The following is a 21,606-nucleotide window of genomic DNA, read 5'->3' on the forward strand; positions in this document are numbered from 1 at the left end:
AAATAGAGCCTTTGCCGTAATCATGAGTATACCTGTCTATGGTTTCCATGATGTAACTGTGGCATATAGCTAATGCAACTTTATGCATGCCAATGAAATAGAGCTATTCCGCAGACAACGCACATTTTAATTATCCGCTGCCCATAGGTGTTCAGTTGTGCCATCAACAAGTCAAGCAGGAAGTGAATTTCTGTTTTTATTTTATAATTAAGATACACAGTTGAAGTTTTATGTGGTAAAGCAGTATAACATTGAAAAATGATGCCTTAGACCAAACGGCATCATACAGGATAGTGATACTGAGCTAGCAAGAAAGGGACATAATGGGAAATAATATAGCACTGTCTCTAGTCAAATCGCAGTCTGGCGTCTTTCTTCAACATTTTTGCTATCTTTGTTATGTTGTCGCTGCAAAAATCTTTTCAACCCACTTTAGTAAACAGTGAATTCGTCCTGTTATCAAATAGTTTACGTTGTAGCAGTTTTCACTGTCACGTTGTGGGTCTAACTTAGCAGTTTTCACTGTCACGTTGTGGGTCTAACTTGCGTTCCATCCTGGTGTCTTCACATATCTGACCACCCCAATTCCCTGTAAGCAAGTCCACCTTTACCATTGACAACAATAGTTTTGGACAAAACCATGGTGGAGAAAAAGGTAATGTAGGTAAATTGCCGAGGGACAAGTTGTTGAACTCGCACCGATTTTTTTTGGAGTGAATGGCAAGTTGACTGTATAGGACATAATACTATTGTCCACGCTGTACAACCAATGAAATGAGTAATGGCATTGATACATGGCAGATGTCAAATACGACCTCATCTTCTTCACATCTACTTTTGTTACTTGAGGTCAGCCACTGCCTCATAAGCGATACATTCCTGATGGATACAGAGCAGAAAGTCTGTCATGATTTATGCATCTCTTCTGTCAGACAGTTTGTCAACTTTTCATCCACCTAGTTAAAGGTTATGATCAATGCAGTTTTTCATTGATACAGAATTGACAAAAGTGATGCACAATATGGCAACTTTCTCTTTCTAAATAAAACATTGCTAGCTATCAGGCAAGAGAATATTTTACACGTGATAAAACACTTTTGAAATTCTTTTCGTATGAGATTCCCCTACACTGATTTACAAGGGAACAATAAAGATATGCCCTGTTGACAAATGAATTCCAACAAAATGGTTGTCTGCCCAAAGCTCACTAGATTGTAAATTGTGAATTTGAGAATCATTATACAAATACATTTATGGCACTATATTCTCAATCACTCCATCCTGCAGGGGTCCCCTAAGCCAACACCTGTTGAGATATATTGGGTTGTAGTTTCCCATCAGCCACCACGTGAGAGTCATTGATGAAAAATAACATGTACACATTAAGTAATTACTGTCAAGTATAATAGGGAGTACCTGTATGTGCCTAGTGAGATCAGCAAAGTTCACTGGCTTTGAACTAGGGTCAAAGGTTATGTAGTTTGTTCATTTTAAGCCAGGGAAACAAAACGATGGGCAATTTAAAGTTGTGGCCACATATTTCACTGATCTTCTCACCAGTGAACTTGATACATCCTCAGTGAACTCGTCCCCTCCCTGATCAACCTTTGATGAAAATTTACCACTGGAAAAAAATATTTTATGCTGCGATGATGGTAATATATAGGATGTTTATGTAGTTCTGATCATTATATCATGGAGATAGAAGCTTTCGTCTCCATGACAACGCCTGCTTTGAATCGTTTGGTGAGCAACAGATGAGTCTATACAGATACATGCAAGTTAGTCGCAGAGAAGGGTCCATATGATCGACATATCATGTTGACAAGCCATGTCCTGCATCGCCTGAGAAAAAGGACAAAACCTAGATATATACTATTGAGGAGACCGTTATGGTCAAAATATCATCACACACACCCATTGCTTTTTTAAATCTTGTTACCGTGGGAACAAGACTGCAATGTATTTCTTGATCAGATCTTACAACACTTGTTCTACATGAACGTTTGTCATTCTTTCTACAAGAGACAAAAATTTCATAAAAACAATTTTGAAGAAGTCATAAAAACAATTTTGAAATCAAGTATACTTCTCTTTTTTGGTTATTTTGTAAACAACAAACATTTTTGGAGTTGCTTCTTGAAGAAAAGTCTTCTCGCAAGCAGAAGATAAGAGTGAGTTTATTCTCCGTCATCACCATCATCTTCCCAGAGTTCCCTGGGAACGAGGTTTTGCATCCGGACGACCCTGAGCTGAGGACAACTGCTCAAGTGTTCCATGGCATTGACAGAGACGTAGGTGCCATCCAAGTTGATCAGGGTCAGGTAAGGAAGTTCCAGCGCTTCAAGACCTGGGAAAATAATCAGGGAAAATTTTATCAAAAATAAAACAGTAAAAATCGACAAGAATTCTTGGTTCCTAACAAAGAATAAAATTGTAAATACAATTTTGCCACCTATGTTAGTCATAAAGGTCTCAGGCCGTTGACTACATTTTCAATATGGCAGATTTCTAAATGTAAAACCCAGGTTACAAAAGCAAAAGAAATTTTACAGGCAAATCAGGAATTTAATGCCTGAAAAGATGCAGGAGTTTTAGCAAGTTTTGCGAACGAACACAACTGTTTGCTGTGGTGGCAATTACATTAGTGTGAAAAGTATTTATAAGATCACTATCTTAAACTCTTGCTGTTGTGAGAAGTCAACTTTTTACCCACACAGCATTTCAATATCAATAGTTTGCCCCCTTAGCACAGGACAAAAGCTATTTAAAGTAGTGAGAATTCACATCACCTCTTCATCATGTAACTCTGCCAAGGGTAGCTGTGTACCTGATAACGAGTCATTGGGTGGATTGTTTTAGAGTTGCCACCTCTTTTGCGTTTCCTTCATTATTGTATTTGCATAGCTGTGACTCAATCACATTTACTTTAAGCCTCCTGCTATCGCTGTTCACAAAATTTGATACTTTTTTATTCCCACTTCACGTAAGTCTAATCCATGTTATCACATACCTACATTCACGTGCCTGTGTTAAGCTATGGGAGAAAGTGCCCTCAGATCCGTGCATTTTTTTTACGTATCACGCCCCGGCCCGGTGCCCAAATATGGGCAATCGCGCGCATTTCTGAACTATTTCGATTCTGGTTACTACGCGCGTTGCTATCTGCAAACGTTCCATTCGTACACAAAGCCAGCGCGAGATTAGGAAAACGTCTGCTCACTCAGATCGTAGTTGCGCGTGGCGACAGTGGGGCCGTGCAGGTGACATCGGCTTTTATTTCTAAATTCTAGTGAAATCCTGTGTATACTAAGTGCGTGCCTGTTCAGTAAAAATTACCAGAAACTGACAACACGCTTTGTCCTCCATAAACCTCGATTTCAGCCTTGGTCTCTGTTGGTCACGTACAGTACGGATGTTGCTTTGCGCGTTCTAGAATTCTGCAGGTAAACAAATGACGTCGTTATGTATGTCAATCCGCGACGGGAAGCGGTCATCGTATTTCTGAAAAACTTACACAAATGGCGATGAATCTTTGATATCGCACGCATTTTTATCTCCTAAACAATGTTGAATATTATGTAAACTACATATTTACCATTCCATAAGGTATATGATAAAACCTTTACGGCCCTGATACTGCTTTTGCGGCCCTTGGTCGTACGGCGTACGGGCCCTCGCACGCTCGGGCCTTCCGCCGTACGACCTCGGGCCGCAAAAGCCGTATCAGGGCCGTAAAGATTAAAAACCACTATTGACATAACTCAGAAAAGTCTGTGATGGTGAAAGGGCATTCATGTAACAGCTGGTACACTGTTACAATGCCAGTTTGTGTGCAAAAGATGCATTTACGATGCATTCAACCTGGCATTCATAGGGATCACGATATAAATAAAATGTTCAGAAATATAGAATGATTATGTGTATTCCTGCAAAGGCGTTTTATCCATATCTATGTGTTTGTATTGCTATAAATACCTACATGTACAGATATTTTCAAAGCATTTGTTCAGGATCTACCCCTCAATGGGCCTATTGCGGAATAAAATATCACACTTGTGCTACTGCCATGCACTGTGGAAAACAGCAACAGAACACAATACGAAACAACCACATTTTATTCCAGATTCAGCTCACTGAGGGATAGATTTTGAACAATTCCTATGAGAACATCTGACATGAGTAGTACACTATGTATCTATCGAGGGTCTAAAAGCTTTTGACAGTTGAATCTTTAGACATTGTTTATTTGTGGAGTATTATTGTTTAGTGTGGGTAAATGTTTCAGTGTGTTCATTAGGTCATAATTTGTGGGGTAGGAGCCTCTCCCCCCCCATTCATAAAGGGTGAGAGGAAGGATGGGGACTGTATCTGATGAGACCATTTGCACATGTAATCTTTTTGATATTGGGAAAACTACTTACAGTTGTAAGAATTTAGATTCTGTGACTCACAAAGCTCAGTTGTTATGTTTGGCTCTCGACAGACAAAGAAGACATACCTGCAGATGGTACATCTAGTGAGGTCGGGAGGGTAGGGTAGAGATGAGGGGACTGGTAGACAGGAGGGTTTATCCACAGACTCACCTTTGTCTTTCACTCTGGTTCTGCTGAGGTTCAACTTGTTCAGCATAATACACCTGTTAAGTACTCTCTCTGTGAGTAGCTTGCTGGTGATTCTAGAATGGACAATAAGAAGTAATTTCATTTCCATGTACCGGTATCAGCTTCAGTATCAGCTTCAGATATCTCAATGCCACACAAAATTGCAGGACATTTAGTAATTTTCTTGCCTTCCGTCAACTTGCGGGAGACAAGCTCTATTCACTGATTATCAATCATTGAGGGACGACCATAATTTTTGATCTCAATATTCAATCCAATTGAGGTCTTTTTCAGTTTGCTTAAATTGTAAAGAATGACTGCATTATGGGCAGTCTCTGTGGTGATGCCGCAGCTCTCTTAAGGTAGAATGCGCCTCGGGGACAGATATTTGGACTCTCAAACTTTTACAATTCTTTTCTGATCTACCACTTGTTGGGGCTCATTTTGAAGCCCTCGGAGTAAGAAAAATTTTCCCTGTCCTAGTTTTTAGAAAATTTAAAATTTGTATTTTTCTCCATAGAGCTAACACAGGGATGGTGGCCATTTTGAATTTATTTTTGGTGACTTTTTTCAGCTTTTCAAATTACAGTTGGTTTACAAGGTTTCCTCAAACAAATCTAAACTCACCGAGTGGACGCCAGTCCAAGCACTTGTAAGTCTGTGAACTTTCCAATAATGGCTGCCCCAGCATTGCTAATTGACGTTCTGTCCAAGTCAAGCTCCACTAGTCTGGTTAGGCCTTCAAAAAAAAATAACACAGGAGATTTCATTCAGTTTATGCGTAAAACTGCAACACACATTTCTGCAAGTTTGATTGCTTGTGTCAGTGAGGAAATGCAATACATAAACTTCCTGGAGTTCAACAGCCATTTCCATGTGCAAAGGTCCAACTATCTGAAGCAATCTGAGGGTTGGACAGAGTGTGGTATCTTTGTCACCCACTTTTTCCCTATTGAAAATAATGATGATGTAGTATAATTTCAGTGGTATACAAGGTTAAAGATATATGATCAGAAATAAACTGGTAACAGACTAAACAAAAATTTTATACATTTTTACATACCATTATGCAAAATGGATACAAATGAAAATTATAATTTTCTTCGTTTATTTTAGAAAATCTCTAATCTCAAATTTATCGATTATGAGTTTACATAGTAGAAGTTAAATTCATGTTTCAGGGCCACTTGGATGGCTTCCAGCTGTGGTATATCTCGAATAAAGCTCTGTTGCACGTGCCTCTCGACCAATCGGATCATTGAAATTCACCATCACCATACTGGTATGACATACATGAAATATTATAGCATAGTAGTACATGCAACTTACCTTGGATGCTTGTCATTGCTGCATCAGTTACCTTGGTGTTGCTTAGTGAGAGAACCTGTAAACTATTAGGGGAAAAAATACTTTTTTATATTTACCAGTAAGATGTATACGGATTTACAAATTCACATATTGCCAATGTAATGCAGTGTATGTTCATACCATATGTGCATTGTCACTGTTTTCATCAATGTAATTTGAAAAATTCACGCATAAATTTTTTGCAATAACATTTTATTCTCCTATGAGTAGCTTACTCAGTTTTTTTTATATTCCAAGAGTAAATAAGTCTGAAATACATGTACTACAAAAACAAGCGAAGAAAAAACATAAAGAAAAGCAGAAATATCATACCTTTCGGTTCAATATTTTTTTCCAAAACACTCACATACACTGTGATGCTGAATTCAGCAATTGGAATTAAATCTTACCTGTGCAAGTTTGAAATATGCCTGACTCCTTCATCTGTAATATGAATGTAATCTGTCAGGTCCAGTGTGACCAGCGGCATGTCTTTAAAAAAAAAAGGAAAAATGGAGCATCGAATTACTTTCATGTAGTTAGGATACACATGTATGTTCTCATTACGGGAAACCTCCATTAACTTAGGAATACCTGACTTCCCTAGAGGATCAATTTCACAGACCTGCCTTTCCTACAATGGCACTACAATGGCACCAACTGGATTAGATAAACATAATAATGGAACATTCACGCCTTGGGGATTAAAAGTCTTGTGTTTGTCACCCGAGTTGGTCAGGCAAGAACTCGGTTTCAGGTACCATGCAAGTTAATGCAGCCTTCCCTAATGTTCTCATATGTCAAAACTACAAAAATTACATCCTGTAAGTTTGATGCAAATGCAGGCGCACACAAAATCAATTGCAGACCATTTCACAGCTGATCTGCTGTGCAAACTTTCAGTGTTTTCCATGAGATGGAATTGTAGCCCTACGGGCTGGCGCTACACAGCCAACACGTCAGAAAAAGTCGGGGCACAGCCCGTGGGCTACAATTATTGCAGCTACATAGGAACATAAGAATAACTGCAGACAATATTACTCATACCAACACAATAATGTTATGGTAGAAAGCGCTTCGAGGTCTCCATTTTATATATTTTCTGATCTACCACTTGTTGGGGCTCATTTCAAAGTACTTGGAGTAAAACTTTTTATCATTTTAATTTTAGTTTTCCAAAAATCAAAACTTTTATTTTTCCTCATAGACTTAACCTGGGGATGTCAGCCATTTTGAAACTGCAATATTTGTAAATGTTATATGATGTGTTTCTCTAAAATACCAAACTTTACTCAGTGATCCCGGATTTTTATTCTTGACATGGCGCCAGTATGATTGCAAGTTTCACTGACAAAAATTTGAGTCTTTAACTTTTGAGGGCACTTACTACCTCAATTGTGCATACCTGCAATGTACTGTAAACCCCGATCTGTTGTCGTCAATCTGCTCGGCAACTGGAGTTCACTTAACTTTAGACCTGTGGAAATTGGTAATGACAGTGAAAAACATCTAATGCCAAATGAGTCAAAAAGGAAATAAAATTCCCGCAATCGTATAGTTGGTCAGATCATGGTTCATTTAACCTGTTCACCCCCAATTCCCTGTAAACAGGTCCACAATCACCATTGCTAACAATGGGTTTGGGCTAAACCATGGTGGTGAAAGGGTTAAACTAACATTCAGAGTTGTGAAAAAATCTAATTTCTACAAAAGTACCTGTATCTTCATTGTTCTTGGAAATAAATGAGTAAGTGTCATGAACATTGGTAACAGCTCTTTTCAATGAAAATGTAGAACAACAAAAATGTGACACAACTTTGGCTATTCCCACACATCATGTTTGACCATTAAAAGGCATTATTCATTTATCGTGATGGCAACAAAATTTGATCTAAATAGTGTTTACTCCCATACAAAATATTGCCAATGTATTACATTTGCAGTTGTATAAAATACATACAAGATTATACATGAAGGTACTTGCAGTATATCAGAGCACTGTTTCATTCAAATTTCCAGATAACTCATGTACTAATCAGATACCACAAGCACTTCACTGTTATCTGTGCAAACTCTCAACAGAAGTTGCAGGCCACAAATGCTGAAATTTCAACAACATTAGACAAAGCAAGAGGGCAGATCCGATCAGCTGGGGAAATCACTTCAAACTGATTTTTTTTTAATGATTTATGAATATTTTTATCAATGTATTTTCTCGGTAGAAATTCAACTGAATGTGTCACATTTACTCAATCCTTCCATGCAGAGTATCGCAGCACGTTGTCAGCCCTTCAGTCTTGATGACTGAATCGCTAATTCATGACTTTACCTTCCAGACACTTCAGTGCCTCATCACCGTTCATGTTCTGAGTCTGTGAGATGTTGAGAGACATCAGGGCCGGCAGTTCTCGCAGACACACCAGTGATGTGGCCGGCAGCTCAGTACCACTGATGTTGAGCGCTTGAAGATTGGTCAGTGACCGTAGTGATGCTAGATCGCTAATCTGTTCAGAAGGAAAAATCATCATACATTCTTTTCTTCAGTTTTTTTTTTGACACATTGTATATACAGCAATTTGTATTGGGTTGATTGGCGTTGAAAACAGGTTTTTTTTACTGACTTTGAAAAATTCATTTACCATTGAAAATGGACCTTCCAGTGTAATGAATATTGATGGTAACTGATCATTTCCTTCTCTACAAATTCCAAGTCTAACTCTTTTCACATGTTCACCCCCAATTCCCTATAAACAGGTCCACAATTCCTAATGATGACGATGCGTTTGGGCCAAACCATGTTACTGAAAGGGTTACCGTAGACCGTTATGAGCATACTGTAAGACTAAAGCAGATAAACACTGGTGCAATGAGTGTAGAGTATTGTTTCGAGGATTTCCAATTATCCAGTATATGCACATGTACATTGATACATGCATCTGTGGACAGAAAACGGGCATAAATAGCAGTATGTAACACAGATGTAGACTAAATTCTTGTCACAGCATGTATCACAAGTATACATTTACTGACACAAAGACCATTACTTATTGAGAAAAAATGTTTGTCATTCTGACCTGGGTTCTTTCTAAGCCTAGAACTGTGAGTTTTGACAGATCTGTGAAAGTAATTCAGACAATACGTGAGATTTTGATCACTTATACATATTTACATGCTCAAACACAGAATACAAGTACCAACACAACTTTCTGCTCTCACATAGGACAACATTTTTGACCAAACATACAATAGCACTGGTTGTGATTATAGGTTTGTTACTAAATATAGAAATGCACCTGACATTTTGCTGTTGTAGATGTCATTCATACATGTCTTTATTACTGTGGTTTGAGGTCTTATCCTTTGGCATATGATTTTCACACTTTCATTTAAAAAATTGATGGTATCACAGTATTGTTTTCATTCTTCCTGTATGACTAATTTCAGAAAGTCCATCCAAATTTTTTGGACAAGTAGTTATTTTTGCATATTAATGATGGAACTCTATCGTCATCATGATTCAGCTCTACTACAATAGCATGGATCTAATATCATTAGTTTTTTATATTTCTGTATTCACATTAAAATCCATGCTTTCATTTCTGAAGTGCCTGTCACTCCTCATACATGTATGGCTATGAATACTAATGGTCAGCCCTGCAATATTCAGCAAAACTATGCCTTTAATACTGAAATGTCATTTCTTGTACGTCCATTATCCTTATCATTCAGGACACAGTACAGTCTTACCCCTAACAACAGCACCCCCTCCCCCTCAACTCCCAACCTGCATCCACCACCACATCCAAACTATCTACACTTCAAAATCAATTCTGGCCACTCCATAAGATACAAACTTACATTACCTGTGAGTGCCTGTAAAGTTCTATCTGTTACAGCAGTTCTGTTCAGATTGAGCTGTGTTAAATTACTGGGCTTGGAATCTACATATTCTTGAATGCCTCTGTCTGTAATGCTAGTTTCTTCCAGAGAAAGTGTTTCTAAATGCCTAAATTCTGTTGAAAGAAAGTCATAAAAGCAACTCATCAGAAATTAACACCCAGTCTGGTATAAACAAGCAATCTAAGACAACACGATAAACAGTTAAAAGCACTATTTTAAAAAACAAGAACGAAATATTATACCTTTGAAAATAAAAAACTAAACAGAATGAGTTGAGTATTACCTTTGATTGTGTAAATGATTTTGTCTGTCAACTGTTTACATGAACTAAGGTTAAGATGTTTAAGCTTCTTAAGCGCTGTAAATAAAGAAATGACACTGTTATGAAATACTTAACATTGTTAGGATAAACGTATTACCAATCATAACTCTCTCTCTCTCTCTCTCTCTCTCTCTCTCTCTCTCTCTCTCTCTCTCTCTCTCTCTCTCTCAACTATGCCGTTAACTAGAACATACAAAATGCACTGACACATTCTGGACCCTTTTGCAATGGCTCAAAATCATTAGAAAAGCTACAGTATAGGCTAAACAGTACTTGAATTGCACATGGAAAATCAACTGTGAGCTCAAATCTCCGACATCACTGCCTTTCTTGATGGGGATTCGAAGAGTGCGTGGATGGTGATATATCGTAGCAACCATCTCCGATGAAGATTGTAGATCAATCCATTTCTTCATGGGCAACTTTCAGACAGCATTTGTAACAATATTTTAAATTATCACTCTCCAAGTGGAAGACACCTGAGTTCCCAATACAAGGCGACAACGACAGGTCAACAGAAAAACAGTAATATGTTACTTACATGTAAGCGGTGCAAGACCGACGTCATTGATCAGAGGACAGGAACAGAGACTAAGATTAACTAGATTAGTGTGAAGTCTAACAGCATGGAGTAACTCATTTGTTGTGTACTTGTAACAGTCAAGTATCAATTTCCTCAAACGACTGTAAAAAGAAGAAAAAACGAAATGATTGATAAGAATACAGGAAAATAAAAAGCTGTTAGTGACAGCTGTCCATTTAAAACACAATCACTAAATGTTGTTTCTTTATTTTCTTCATTTTTGTAAAAAAAAATCTGAAATTTATACACAATGGCAATATCATACTGGCTTGAAAAAGGCTTGCAACACTTATTATAGTGACCGAAGAAAATATGAAAAAAAAGACCAAAAAGTAAAATATTGATGAACATGTAATATCTGGACCTCATCTATAGATATTTATATTTACATGGTATATCTTTTATTTCATACTCTTTTGCTGTTGATTTTGTAAAACCTTTATTGTACTTTATGATCAAGATCCCAACTGGAATACAATTTCATTAAAGGCTTACTTTACTTTACTTTACAATAACCAAAAGTTTTAATAAGGCATGTTTTTCCACTAATTGTGAGTATTTCTGTACTGTGATGATTCAAGACACACAGGAAACAATGAAGACACAAGTTTTATGTTTTGAAACAAAAAGTTGGTCAATTTTAAGAAATCAATCTGAGAATTTTTTGATATGTACATGGAAATTCTGGGCATTTAAACTTGACAGAAGATAATATGATGAATGCACTTTATGAGACTTTGAAAGAATTTGAAAATATCAATAAGTTTACCATGAAAGAAAAGGCTGGAGAGTCTTTGGTCTAAGAGTTCCTTCCTTGATCATGACACTCAGAATCCTGGCTGCTACATCCAGGGGAAGTGCTCCTAGGTTCAGTAGAGGGTGCTGTTGCTGACGGGAGATCCTCTTTGCTACTGCACCAACACAGGCTTGAGTGAGAGACTGCACACCGGTGTGCATCCCCCTGGCTGCACTGCCTGATGACTTCTGAGTTGGCTGTTCCTGCTTGGCTCTCTCAAATCTCTGTAAGGCTGCTGCAGCTGCGTGTGAGAGTACATCAAGATAGAGAGAATAAGAAATAACAGAAGAATATAAATTTGTGCTGCTGAGCTCTCTTTTGCCTAACTCTGTGTACTTTTTTGTATCTGAAGACGTTTAATTGTGCACTTAGAACGCAGACAACATTAGTATCAACGTAGTGTAACTTTTGTGAATAGTCGGTGTAAACCTGCTCATACTGATCAAAACATCGGCAACCCCTCCCCCTCTACATGCAATGAGTATCATTTGTCATGTGCATGTTTTTATCACCAATGGCCCCCCCCCTCCCCTAATAGCATCAGTGTAAGAGAGAAGATGCTCAGTCTCCCACTACTGCCACCAATATACTGTACACGAGAGCACTATTAACAAACACAAAAAGCAGATCAAAGCCAGCCTACTATCACTGATACTTTGTTGAAAATGATCATCATTTAAGAAGTGGTTAATCGATCTTCCCCTACATCTGTGATAATATGAACCCTTTCACTGCAATGGTTTGGTCCAAACCCATTGTTATCAATGGTGATCATTGACCAGTTTACAGGGAATTGGGGTGAACAGGTTTGACTTATTACTTGAAAGGCCACTTGATTTTTGAAAAATGCAACACTCAGGCATTCAAAATAACCAGTACCTTGGACAGGATGTTTTTATGATGGTACAGAAACATACCTGGTAGGAAAGGAATTCTATTTGTCCTGTTTAGCGGTGACCCCTTTCCACAACACAAACTGTGTTTCTCACCATGTTAACGTGATATCATTGATGATTTTACATCAATAAAAGTTAATAATCCTTTACTATATGACTGTGGAAACTGATAAGCTGTAATGTCAGCAGTTTCAAATCAAAAATTTCTCCTCTCTGATAAAGTACAGAATGTAAAAGATCACTCTCTCACCGGCCCTCTGTGCACTTGATGCATCCTCATCATCATGTCCAAAGCCATAGTCAAAGCGGGATCCTCTCCCTGGCCCGCCACTTTGCAAGGGCTGCCCCTCTCCCCACTGGTGGGCACTGGGTCCACTTGGCGGACCAAATAAGCCGACAGGTGCTGTTCAAGAAAGAACAATGACTTAGACAGTGACACATGCAAATGTGAGAAGTATGTCCACACTGTACACATACAGGTCCATATTAACACACGATATCCAATTTCAAAACTAACATCTATAGGCTTGGTATTCCAATATTATTTCTGTATCACCAAGTGGTTGTACACATATGGCTAAATGATAGAGATCATGACTGCCTGGGTAATGCAAACTCACTGATTATGTAGGCCCACTTTTATAGTAATCCCATGCAAGTGAAAGCACATGCACTTGATTATTGATTTACACTCAGAATGTAGACTCAAGGGAAAATGTATACCAATATACTGTACACCATCAGCAAAGGTGTATGAATCCTCATCCAGAAAGCGGCATATATATAATTTGGCTTACCCTTCCATGCACCAGATATATAATCAATTTGTCCTATCCAAAGATAGCAAACACTTGCAAACTTATCCTAAGCACCACTTTGTACCCAATGTAAAAGTTTTTTATATGTAGCATAATAATAACATTTAATGATTTTTTTCAATTTTAAATAAGCTGTTATTTCTGCCTTCTTTACATTCAAAGCCTGCTACACTACCTGGAGGAGGGTGCCATCCTCCCATGGCTCCTGGGACAGCAATGTTCTCATCTTCATCACTATTCTCCCCCTCTTCCTCTTCTCCTCCTTCCTCCATCATCATGTACGGATCTTGGTCCGACCCCTCTCCCTCGTCGTCTTCGTCAACTTGCCTCTCTGGAGAGCTCAACTGTTGCCCTGCACCCCATCGGTGTGGAGCTGCAGGTTGGGGCGGCACTACTGGACCCAGAGATGATGCTGGTGGGCGTGGTGGTGGTGGGGGTGACGGCAGGGTAGGTATCAACGGGTCTGATTGGCTGCCACTTGGTTTATCTGGTCTGAGTACTGAATATGCAAGTATAGGAAGAAACCACAATTTCAATGAAATCATAAAGAATGGGTTCTGTATTGCCTGATAGATAGTGAAAGGGCTACGCAAGGCAGCTGTCACTTGTTGTCATGTTGTCATCATTTTGTTCTGTAAACGCTTACTCTTTCTCATTCTTCTCCCTAATTCCAGTCAAAAGTCTGTTTGTCCACCACATCAACAGTGAACATTGCACATTATTCAGGCTGTACATGACAAGTTGAACACATGGCATTTCATATGATTTTGGGAGTGGAATGGTGAGTATTTCACAAACAGAACAAAACACTAGAAAAACTCATCAACAGTTATTGGTAAATGGAGTTTTAAATTTGTCCTGACATTTTGAGCTGAAAGTCACCAACCCAAAAAATTTTTCATCAGGGCCTTGCCTACTTGCAAAAGGTAACGTTTCAGGCATGCCATGTCATAATGACTGAAGTGTAGTGGTAAGACAGCACCCTCAGCTGATATTATCGCCTCCAATATTTTTTATATAAATTCCATATGTTGGCCAATAATGACCATTTCCAACCTACTGAATTGATAGAAAAAGAATAAAGTACACAAAGTCTTTTGAATAAAGAATGAAGCATACCTTTTGATGGTGGACCCTCAATTCTCTTTACCACAAGAGATCCATTTGGGGTCAAACCCAGGTCCTTGAGTGTTTGAGTCATCTCAGACGCAGTGAACTCACGGCGTGGAAAGGGCTGCATGAAACCAATGTTGGACAGAGATCGGTTCTGCTGCCTGACTGACTGGAGAACTTCGCCCAGAGTTGAGGTGGTGTGAAAGCTTTGCCGGAGACTCTGCCCACTCGGAAGACGAATCTGCAACAAACAGAAACAATGGGAATTGTGGTTCCTGAGTTGACACTGCATCAAGTTCTAGAGTTTTCCTATCAGAAGTACTGCATGTCACTTTTTTCAAGTGAAATCATATTGCTTCAGTTACAAGATCACTTTCCATTTCTTACAGTGATACAACAAGTTCTATGAAAATTTAACAAGACCATGAGTTCTGTTACTTAGACTACCAAGTATCTCATTCTCCTGGTTTGACCGACCAGTGGCAGTGTGAACTTCTCCATTGGTGCACTTACACGGTGCTACCAAACAAAGTGGTAGGACCACTGCATTTACCTTGACATTGAACCAGCAGACACCATACAAATTTGCTTATCCCTGGGCATAACCGGGTATACACTTACTTTATTGTTGAACATATGGCTGGACATAATTTACGATAAAAATATGAGGATTCTCTATGGCAACAGATGTTTTTGTCCTGTCACACCAGCTGATGACAACACACACTGACTGTATTCAGCTGCATTGGAAAAATTTGGTCACCATTGGAGTTAATCAATTCTCACCAGTGACCAACTGGCCTGAAATTGAAAGCGAAGAGAAAACGACAGTAGCGTAGATATCAGTAAATGCAATACACACCTGTAACATACATGAGTCAGATTGATCTGGTGTCCTCTCTGACCCCTGTTTTGCTGTCTCTGGCTTCGTTACAGGTTGTGCCTCACTCTTTTCGGGTGACACTTTTCTGCTTTTCTCTGCCTTGGCTTGTCGGTCTGCTGCAATCTCTTTCAGGATTTGGTCTTTAGCCTGGCAAGACGTAGACAGTAACATTCGTGGAAAGTCTGCACACACGTATGGGCAAATGCCAAAGAATCTAAGGTGCACATGCAACTCCGTTTCTCAATGTCTGTTTGTTTTGTGTCTGCATGTGTGAGTGCACAGAATGTGTGGTGTATGAGTAAATTTTTATAATACGCTGAAATTAAAGCGCAGTGGTCGTCGCGCTGCGCATCCTCCTGAGGGGTCCCCCCTCTGTTGTAAACAAATCCAAGAACGCCGCACATGTTACGGGTTGATTGTAATGTTTGCCATATTGCCGCTTGTTAAAATGGCGGCTGATCTGACACAAGCATACCAACTAACCAAATGTAACACGCAATAAAAGGTCAATTAATCTAAGTTAAATATCTGCTGAATATTGAACAATAATTGCACGCTGGATTGAGATCACATTTGCTCATGATTTTCTTGAATCAGTTGAATGGGGCTCGGCTACTGTTATCGCTCGAGCCATAGAGCTAGACGTACGCATGTATAACGCCACGCCAACAGACTATCAACGACCGGGCTCTAGTTTCGACATCGCTAGCAAGGACGAGAGCTTTCATTTCAAGAGGCCCGACAGGAGTACAAAGACAACAACCCAAACTACAGAAATATACAACTCGCAGAGCCAATGCCCGCTGCAGCAAGAAGCATGTGTGCATCTGTTCCGTTCCGTGGTCTGTATGAACGTCCGTGTCAAACCGGGTATAGGCTATGGCGCGCTTCACTCAGCTGTGGAGAATCCAACTCAACTACAACAAAGTTTACCCGTTTTGGGGTGCAAACGAGAATTCTGAGTACAGGTATCAAGTCAAGCGAAGGACCTTTCATAGGTCTTCTTGTTATGTGGGGGTTATCTCACTTGAAAGAGGATTCAGACCTACCCGGCAATCAGGAGGTACAACAACGAAGTTTGCCCAGCACCGGTAGGCCTACACCAGCTAGCGGTTGGATCACTGCCATGACCGTGCACAGGCCCGGGGCACAGGATCTCTCGATACGTCTATGCACGGTGTAGCCATGCAATTTTCCTGCCAAATGCCGCGAAAACCCGCTCGTTTTGTCTATTGTTTCCTGACATTTACTATTTCTTACCACGTAATACTAGGAGAAGTAAGACATGGTGATCAACAGTTGGTTGTGGGCCAAGTCGTCGCGGGCCGGCCGGTACGTTGTGGGACCGGATTCTCTATATCCGTGTACGTCAACGCGGTGACCGTCTCCCAAAACATCTCCCGTGTCCTGCTCAGGCTAGCCGATCATGGTCTTGAGTGTAATTTTTGTGTTAGGCATTGTGCTGTTGCTGGTCTACATATATAGGCAATGTTGATCATTTTAGTTATGTATTTTCACTGTACTGTACATAGCATTGTGTATAACTAGCGTGATCGCGCGCGATCAAAGCTTTTTGTTCACTGTGTCTGCGTACAGTGAACTCAGCGACATAATGTGCTGAGTGTAGTGTCCCAATGTTCGTAGCTCTACACGAGTTTATACCACTGAAGTTCGTTTCCGATCTTAATATTTACTATTGCATGATGTTGAGTCTTACAAAGGCCTTAACAAAGTGGGGGACTGCTCCCATCTCACTCCTATTGAAGTTGAGAAGACTTATGTTTACAAAAATTTATGTTTATCAACAAAAAAACCACGCAAGCGCGGCGCGACGACCACTGCGCTTTAACTAAATCAACCAAAGACTGAATTCCTGAATGCAAACACCACGACTTGTTGATTTCTGCAATGGATGCCAAATGTCATGGCGCGTATTATCACCCAACCCTAAATAAACACAACAAATGCCTGTACAGTGTAATGTTGGGTTTGTATTCTCTAACATACACACTTTCTAAAACTTTTGAACCAAGTTAGGAATTTCTAAAAAATTCTTTCGTCAGCCTTTCCAAATGCACGTAATACATACAATTTCCTCATGTGCAAGAGAATTTTCTAGAGTTAGGAGCCTGTCAATTTGGATAGTGAATGAAACTTCATCATACTGCAATAAAACCTACAAGACTAAATTACATCACTGCAGATAGGAGGACAGATTCACGCGAGAGAAAGTTACAGTGAGTGGAAAACTTTACAATTTGTTGTAACACTGATGAAAAAGAGAGCAAAATTCCACTCAAAGTGAACAAGATGACATAATATTTACATCAAAATACCACTGCCATTGAAAACAAGGGCATATTTTGTAGACTTTTGAAACTCACCATTTTCTCGGCCATTCTTTTCCCCTTGGCTTCGGCCGCTGCCTGTTTTCTCTGTTTCTCATACCAGTTGTCCTTCTCTTTCTGTTTGTCTTCGCCCAAGGTGAATCGACTGTGCACGTCTTGCAGCCGGAATTTCTCCTCTGTGGAAGGACTTGGGCTGGTTGCTGGGCTGACAGGAGACTTACTGCTCGGTTGGACAATGGTACTGGTGTTTGGTGGATCTGGTGCCAATGACACTGTCCGCTGGGGAAATAAAAAGACAAATATTTAAATTTCTGTTGTAAGCACACTTTGTCCTGTCTCTACCCATTTCCTGCCAAGTGACCCTGTCTGTATCTAATCAAATTGGTTAATCCAGTAAAATTTCACAGGTCCCTTATTACACATTGTAACAAGTCTGTGTTATATTGAGCCTACATGTTTATGTAAAATCTGGAAAGTCTCTTCAACCCTTATAACTGAAGAAATTCAATTTGCTTTCAGACAAATCGTGAGAGAAATCATTCTTCTGAAACCTGCTAGGTACCTGTGGATGGAAACTTCCTGGCCAACCTGCATAAGTGTTCTATGGTTGTGATGATGTCTTACCATTGTAGAATGGAAGCTTTAAATATTATGATTGGTTGACAGTTTTTACATGGTCACCAATAGGAAAAGAGGATTCATGTGGGACTTCAATGCTGATAAAAAAGGCTTCACATTTACAACCGTGTCGAATTAGAAAGACATTGAAAATATACACAACACATGCCTTTCTCCCTCTTATGTTTTCATGATTGAAATACGTAATTCCTTGAGATAAAGTGTAAATAAGCCAGGAATAATAGTTGGAAACAGATGACACCGTTACCAACTGTAAAATATGTGCAGCTCACCTGTCCAATTGGAAGAACCAGTGTTGCGCCTGACTGCTGGGATGGCTGTGACATTACTGGGATGGTTGCTCCTCCTTGCCCACCTTGGAGTATCCTGTATGGCAGTGAGCGGAGAAGTTATCAAAACCAGATTTTTGAAAGGGGAAATTAGTCGCAAAAAATTACTCAAGAAGGATCAGCGATCTATAAGGCCGAGACTCTGGTATCACTGACCAAGGTCATATTGCAGAAGGGACCAACCTTGGGAGAGCAAAGTCCATCTGGGCTGTGAAGAAGGAAGTATGTTTTCTGCATTGCATCCTCGCATGGGCAAACAGAGTTACCAGTACAGCATGTAGATCATTGCAAAAATGGCTTCCATGGTGTTGTAAATGCATGATAAAGTTGTGGTTTGTCACAGCTTATGCAAAGATTACACACATGTAACAACAGTACGAAGAATCAGAATTATGAACACTCACCAATCCACAGCGTCTTGAACTGTCAGTTTACCGGCCTGCACAGCTCCCTGACACTGATCCATCTCAAAGCCCATACTGGCTAGAGATGCAAGCAGCGAGTCAACAGTCTGTTGGAGATCAAGTGAAAACAATTTGCTTCAATAGACACTCCTTGTCTCATGTGAAGTTATAGCATAGAAATATCCATGATAAAATCTTGTTCTAAATATACATTTACCCATGTTCTTCTGCAGTCAAGCACGATGCAGTCATCAGAACTCTGCTCAAAGGTTGCCAGGGACCCCTATGACTGATGTAAACACTGTATCTGGGGTACGTTGGCAACAGATGAAAGTTAAAACATGTTTGTTAACAATGAATATCGTAAAATTTAAATGTTGCAGCGATGTTGACTTGATGCATCTAGATATCATGCCAGAAATACGTTGTTTGTAAACAAGAAAGTCGCACACGTGCAGTTCCGATGACTGCATCCCTTTAATGTAAGCTGATATGATACGTGCTAGCAGACTGAAGTATAGATGTCAGATGAATATACATTGATTGGACCAGAGAGCAAAACTACCTGTATTATGAACTTTCTTTACAAAACAAGGGAGAGCTTTCTGTGTTTTTCACAAAGCAGCAAATTTTCCCAGTAATTTGACGACACTGAATGTCACTGTCAGTATACAACAATATGATCATGAAATAGGAAATATGTAATTTTCAGACAAATATATATTTGACTAGGTGCATGAACATGATCGATGAATAAGCACTGGGCAAAATTGCCATGTGAAAGTCTTTGTGGCTGATTGTATGGCATTAACCCTTTCACAACCATGGTCTGGCCAAAAGTCAAGGGTGATTATGGACCTGTTTTTACAGCAATTGTGGGGAGGGGGGTAACGTACTGGCTAAAAAAAAACATTTGCCAAAGTAGAGGCAGCAGTTCCAAGAGAAGTGTTACACTAAGGAAGTTTTTGTCAACTTTATCTCTAAACTGAGTCACTCCAACCATGGAGGTAGCACACCAAAGGGCTACTTCTATGCTACACCATAGACCCTTGTCTTTTTCTGGGGTCGATGACTACATAGAATTTTAGGAGAACTCAGGACTTACATACATCACATAATGAGTCCATGTCAACACGCACTAATGCGAGAACCAGGAATGAGGAATGCCACTTTATTCATTTTAGTGTGAGAGCTCTTGATTCTACACGCCGATAATGCAGCAGTTTATGTAATCCCCAAGGGACCCCACCTGGGGCGATTAATGCCAAAGGGGGTGGGGCAATTGCCTCATATTGATCCCCCTAGTTACTAGTACTTTCACGGACAAGCACAGAATTTATTGTCCCACCCATTGGGGTACCCAGGGTGAGGGAAATGTGGGTAATTTACTTGTTTTAGGTGGGGGGTTTAAAGATTGTCTTGCCCCACTGCCCCAGGGGGGTGGGGCATTTGACAAATTTCATTAGACTAATTTCCAAATCCCCCACTATGCTCCGAGATGGGGGAGTGGGGGTTGACATTGACCGCCGCATAAATTAGAAGTGAGAGTGATGATGTGGCTCCCTATTGTCACTAATGAGGATTCGTACAATTATACCGATAGACAAGCGTTATGACCCGCAACATTCTTTTGCGATGGTAGAAAACGGTCAAGTACGCATTCATTAAAAGAATCCATCAAAATACATACAAACTGGATTTTACAAGGCAATAAATAAACATATGGGTGCACAGAAATTGATATAATTATGATAAATGTGTAAACAAATGACAAGAGTCTAAGAGTAAGAGAATCGAAAGTCACTCAAAAACTGCATTTGCAGTACACTGCAAAAAAGGTAATCAAAAGTCTCGGTTCAGAGAGTTGTTAGCAATACGACCGGCTGCAATGTCTGTTTATGACATTTGCTCGGCTTCAGCCCCAAACATTCAACGGAACCGTGATCATTCCGATAAGCAGTTTTCAGTGGCCGTGAAGCGTATTCAGATCGCGGGTCAGGATTGCAAGTGTAAGCGATTTTATACTATGACTGTGTAATTTTTATGGAGGCACACATGTGAAAGTTTCGATGCCATTTAAATTATACCTGAGATGTAACTTTGCTGTGATCATTCATACATTTATTTACATTAAAGAAACCCGTATTGTATTCAAATGACCCCAGAAATTGCAAGGAACACAAAAATAAACATACCTGATCCGCCATTTTCAATGTTACCTTTGACCTGACCCAACAGCGCCACTGTGACCTGTTTATCATGTCATGTGACGTCTACTTTACGAATATGATTGGCTGTTTCAAAAGCAGTGCGCGTAATTCGAAGTTCTTGAATAGTACGTTTGCTTTTCGTCTATTGTCCACGTTTTCATCTTTTATTTTGGAAATTCGTTTCACCAAGGACGTTTTTGACTGAGGTAGGTGTTCATTCCGTCAGTTTTTTCTCAAGAAGAGATAGATACATGGTGAGAGTTACGATTGTTACTTAGCATTTAGAGTTAGAACTTGGTGACAACTGGCCATTAATTCTTGAATGTGGTCGTCTATTGGTCTAACGACGACACGGTACACCTCGCTTGACTACTTCATCATGCGTTCCACCGCTCTGCGAATCTTCTCTTCCCG

General features: G+C 39.7%; 1 protein-coding gene across 1 annotated transcript; it reads right to left on the reverse strand.

Moving 5' to 3' along the window:
* Nucleotides 1-509: 509 nt before the first annotated feature.
* Nucleotides 510-21,331, reverse strand: LOC139140851 (uncharacterized). The gene is made up of 20 exons (XM_070710301.1): nucleotides 21,178-21,331; nucleotides 18,983-19,089; nucleotides 18,522-18,615; nucleotides 17,647-17,889; nucleotides 15,242-15,409; nucleotides 14,386-14,620; nucleotides 13,442-13,765; nucleotides 12,699-12,851; nucleotides 11,526-11,793; nucleotides 10,715-10,857; nucleotides 10,135-10,209; nucleotides 9,815-9,964; nucleotides 9,026-9,066; nucleotides 8,281-8,455; nucleotides 7,357-7,428; nucleotides 6,362-6,443; nucleotides 5,934-5,995; nucleotides 5,232-5,343; nucleotides 4,587-4,678; nucleotides 510-2,350 (listed from the first exon to the last, which is right to left on the reverse strand). The coding sequence occupies exons 1-20, from the start codon at nucleotides 21,241-21,243 to the stop codon at nucleotides 2,181-2,183; spliced, it is 2,832 nt and encodes a 943-aa protein (XP_070566402.1). The 5' UTR covers nucleotides 21,244-21,331; the 3' UTR covers nucleotides 510-2,180.
* Nucleotides 21,332-21,606: the final 275 nt, after the last annotated feature.

Source organism: Ptychodera flava, chromosome 9 (assembly GCF_041260155.1).
Source record: "Ptychodera flava strain L36383 chromosome 9, AS_Pfla_20210202, whole genome shotgun sequence".
NCBI classification, from domain to species: Eukaryota; Metazoa; Hemichordata; class Enteropneusta; family Ptychoderidae; genus Ptychodera; species Ptychodera flava.